The sequence below is a fragment of the Solanum tuberosum genome, unplaced genomic scaffold (assembly GCF_000226075.1).
Source record: "Solanum tuberosum cultivar DM 1-3 516 R44 unplaced genomic scaffold, SolTub_3.0 scf00442, whole genome shotgun sequence".
Lineage (NCBI taxonomy): Eukaryota > Viridiplantae > Streptophyta > Magnoliopsida > Solanales > Solanaceae > Solanum > Solanum tuberosum.
The window spans coordinates 47,346-51,679 of NW_006239362.1; the positions used below are offsets into that span (position 1 = coordinate 47,346).

At 35.1% G+C, this 4,334-nt stretch overlaps 1 protein-coding gene across 1 annotated transcript; it reads right to left on the reverse strand.

The window, feature by feature from the left end:
* Positions 1-856: 856 nt before the first annotated feature.
* LOC102580259 (putative late blight resistance protein homolog R1A-10) lies at positions 857-4,029 on the reverse strand. Its single transcript, XM_006363438.2, has 2 exons — positions 1,324-4,029; positions 857-1,241 (listed from the first exon to the last, which is right to left on the reverse strand). The coding sequence occupies exon 1, from the start codon at positions 3,923-3,925 to the stop codon at positions 1,697-1,699; it is 2,229 nt and encodes a 742-aa protein (XP_006363500.1). The 5' UTR covers positions 3,926-4,029; the 3' UTR covers positions 857-1,241; positions 1,324-1,696.
* Positions 4,030-4,334: the final 305 nt, after the last annotated feature.

The window sequence follows — 4,334 nt, forward strand, 5'->3', positions numbered from 1 at the left end:
TTGTGATAATGCCTTGCCTTAATAGTGGTTGACATGTCAATTCAGGTGAAAACTGAAAAGTTATTCGTAAATGTAGGATTTTTGCATTGTCCAAACTTTTTATCTATCCAATGATACGTCATTGTTAAGTAATCATAACCATAGTACCACGAGACCTATGTTAGACAAAAACTTTACCATCTGAGTGATACAATACATAAGTATTGTTGATATCTATGCGTAAATTTAAAAACCTCTCTTCTAACAATTAATCTAGAAGATGTGAATTTTTCTCCTAAATTTGAATAATATCGAGAAGAAGAATATATACATAAATATGCTGAAAAGAGAAGATTGTATTCTATTTCCTTACATTGATGTTGAACATAACAAATGTCACCCAAAAGTACTTATGTGAGGCAGGTGTCTGATAGTTATTCACAAAGAGCTGGGCAGAACATCAAGTGATGGAATCACTCTGGAAAAGGAGTGGCATCTTGAATTTGGACGGAATCAGATTGAACCATATGAACATATTCATACAACTTCCATTTGATCCCGGTGATTCTGTTGAATCAGAGGAACACACAAGGAACAAAGTGATTGCTTCCAATATTACCCAACCAGAGTTTGTAGGCTCATATTATATTGTTCTGGCAGCTACTCGTTTTACTACCACCAACGAGGAACACAGTAGCCAGTTGTTGTTCCTCAAGCTTTGCTCAACAACTAGCTGAAGAGATTTACAAATCAGCTCAATCAACACTCCAGTGCTTTCCAGAACCCCTCTTAGGAGAAAACCATAAAAAAACATAGAAAAAGTATATTTAGACCATATATGCCAATTTTCGGAGAAGTATTTGATTTGTATCTTTGATAGGCCGCGAGAGTAGATTATGGAATTAAGTCATTGTGAGCTCAAATAAGAAATACAAGTGATTTATAGTATGATATGAAAATAAATTATAGTTGAACAAAAGAAACAGATTCAAGTGTACCCATAGACAACGCATAATAGAAACCTTATTCATTTCGAACTATTACATAACACAAAATGAATTCTCCTATTACAGTAGATCAATAATTATCATTTGCAAAATACTAAATCACGAATGGGCAAGACGTTCATTAAACATGCTTATTCCTAAAATATATATTTAACAACTGACAATTAGAGCATACAAGAAACAATTTACTTTTCAAAGTACACATTAAAAAGTTCTGCATTTAGAGGATTGTCCTTCAAAATAAGCTTCAATTTCCTGAATATAAGATAAAAAGAAGACGTCATTATTAGTAACTAATAATGTGAATAATGGATTGTTAGAGATATTTAAAACTTACCACGACTGTTATGGATGTAGACCTTAAGGGAATTATTTCCCATGTCCTCTTGTTCTTGTTCAATCTTTCTGGCACAATCCTCAGCACCAGTGCCGCAATAATGCAACTCAATTGACTCCAAAGTACCAATTTCCCCAAAATCTGTTGGAATTTCTCGAAGGAAGCTACAGTTCTTCAGAACAAGGCATTTTAGATTTGGGAAGCTATCACTGCTAGCTTCCCAGTGCTGAAACTGTAGATAGCTAAATATCAACAGCTTGAGACTTTGGAACTTGTCGTCATCACTCAGTCTCCATACTTCACCTGTAGCTGGCGATTCTTTAAGTTTGAGCTTTTCAAGATTCGGTAACAATGCAAGAGTTGATATTTCTTCCTACGGAAAAAGATAGTTACTGGTTAAAGTCAACATTTTAAGTGATGTTGGGAAACTGAACCTCCTGATGGAAATCGCTTCCCAAGCATTTCTAAAACACTTCAATGCTTCAAGTTTTGTCAAGCTGGACATATCAATAAGGCGTTTGGTCATAACATCTTCTTTCGAACAAGATACACGAACCATTAATCTCTTTAGATTGGGAATGCTTTTGAAAACGTCATTTGTACAACTGAAGGAACATAGACCAGAAAGTTCCTCTAGATTTGGCAATATTCCTATCTCAAGTTCTGATATTCTAGGACTGGGTAAATTACTCGGTGACCCCAGATACACATGCCTCAAGTTCTTCATCAACCAAATCGTCCCTGGTACGGTTATATAGCTCCCACATTGTTCATGCTGAATTAGAGTTTGCAAATTCTGAAGCTTTGAGATTGATTCAGGAGGACAATCAAACCTTTCAACTTCAAGATATCTCAAATGAAATAAATTAGTAATGTCAAATGGAAATGCAAAACAAGAATGGGGGAAGACCAATACCCTAAGAAGATTGAAATGGCTGAAATGAACAAAGCGTGTTGAACAAAAGATGTAGATAGATCTGGTAAAAAATGGTAATCGATAGATAAAATCTTCAGCTGAACAAAATAGGGATTGAAAACTGAAGCGACCACCATTATGCTTTTGTGTTGGAAGAGTAAGAACTTCTTGGTCAGTTCTCACAACATATATAAACTTTGTCATCTTAGCTTCTATCAAACAGAATTCACGTAGTAGATCATGCATTGCACATTCTTTTATCTCACCATTGAATCTCCTTTTTCTTGCCATTATCAAGTTCCTGCTAATAAGATCCTCCAAATAATATTCCGCCACTTCCTCCAAGCTTTTACGACTTCTACCAGACATCCTTATGAAACCTTCTGCGATCCATAATTGGATCAATCTCCGAGTATCAACTTGAAAATCTTCTGGGAAACAAGCCATAGAAAGAAAACAAGGTTTGAGGTGAATAGGCAAGTGGTGGTAACTCAAACCGAGCACTCCTAAGCATTTATCTGGATGACTAGCAAGGACTTCGCTTAAGGTTCGGGCAACATCCTTCCAACTTTCTAATGTCCTGTCCACTTTAGAGAGATGTCCAGAAATAACTGAAATCGTAAAGGGTAGTCCTTGGCATTTTTCTGCTATTTCCTTTCCAATTTCTCCCAACTCAGGAGGATGATCGTGTTCTAGTCCAAAAACCTGATCACGAAGTAACTTCCAACTGTTATCTAAATCCAAGAGGTTCATCTTATGAGGGCTACTAGTAGTTGCATAAATCGCTACCTCAGTTTCCCTAGTAGTCAATAAGACTCGACTCCTATTGTTGCAATCAGGAAATATTCCTCTTATGCTATCCCAAACGTCCTTACTCCAAATATCATCAACAACAACAAAGTATCTTCTACCATTTAACTCTTTCTTCACTAGGCCTGCTAAGTCAGAGTCATCCTTGTTATCATAATCTTTTGCATTGGAACTAACTGTTTGCTTTGAAATGCAACGTAAAGCTTCTAACAACACATTTCTACCTCGAAATTCTTGAGATATTGTAACCCAAGCAAGAATGTCAAAGTGATGATACCTGATTGCGAGATGATTATACGCTTTTCTAGCGAGTGTGGTCTTGCCAATGCCACCCATGCCTGCTATTGTGACAATTTCAAGATCCCGCGATTGTCCTGTCAATAATCTTTTAATTATGATCTCCAAGTCATCATCAAGTCCGTGCACAATATCATCTTCCAAATATGTAGAAGAAGTGCCAATTAAGGAATCCCTCGATAATTCAAGAATTTGATCATCATCATCATCATGAGTAGTTGTGTTAAAACCAGAAGCAATAATCTCCATCATTTCTTTCTTTATTGTATACATTTCATCAACAACTACTGGCAAATCCTCCTGTTGTACATTTGCATTTGTGTAGGATATGCCATCGATTATATCGGAAATCTTCAGCTCAACAGCATATTTTGCATGATTAGCAGCAATTCTAATTTTTTCCTCCAAAGATTTGATTTTTTCAACATTCTTATTGCCTGATCCTTCAAGAAAATTATAAAAATATTGAGCAGTAGCATGAATAGATTCGAGCGCTTTAGCAGTGAGAGCATCAAAGAGTTGTGGATTTCGTTGCTCAAGAGTTTGAAGAAGACAAGTTACAGCACTATAAGCTGCCATCAAAGGTCTCAAGATGAACAAGCTGGATGTTTTTTGAGTGGTTAAAATGGACAACGTATCATTCAAGATAATATTAAATTCTCTGTTTTTTAGATTAGGGAAGAATACTACTCCTTCACAATATGTGGTCTTAGAATTGACTCAACAAGTCCTTTAACTTTTTCAAATAATGAATTTTAAGATCTATTTTATCATCATATTAATATGAAAAAGATGACAACTATAGTATTTTCATATAAATTTTGAATATCTAAATTTAAATGATAAATTATTTTAATTCAATTTAACTTTAAAAATTAGTCAAATTGACTCACCGAAAATAAATTGCAACAAATAAAAAAGAATGGACGGAGTAAAAAATAGTTTTTTTTAAAATCATTTTCTCCATTATTGACCTGACGAGCCTCAC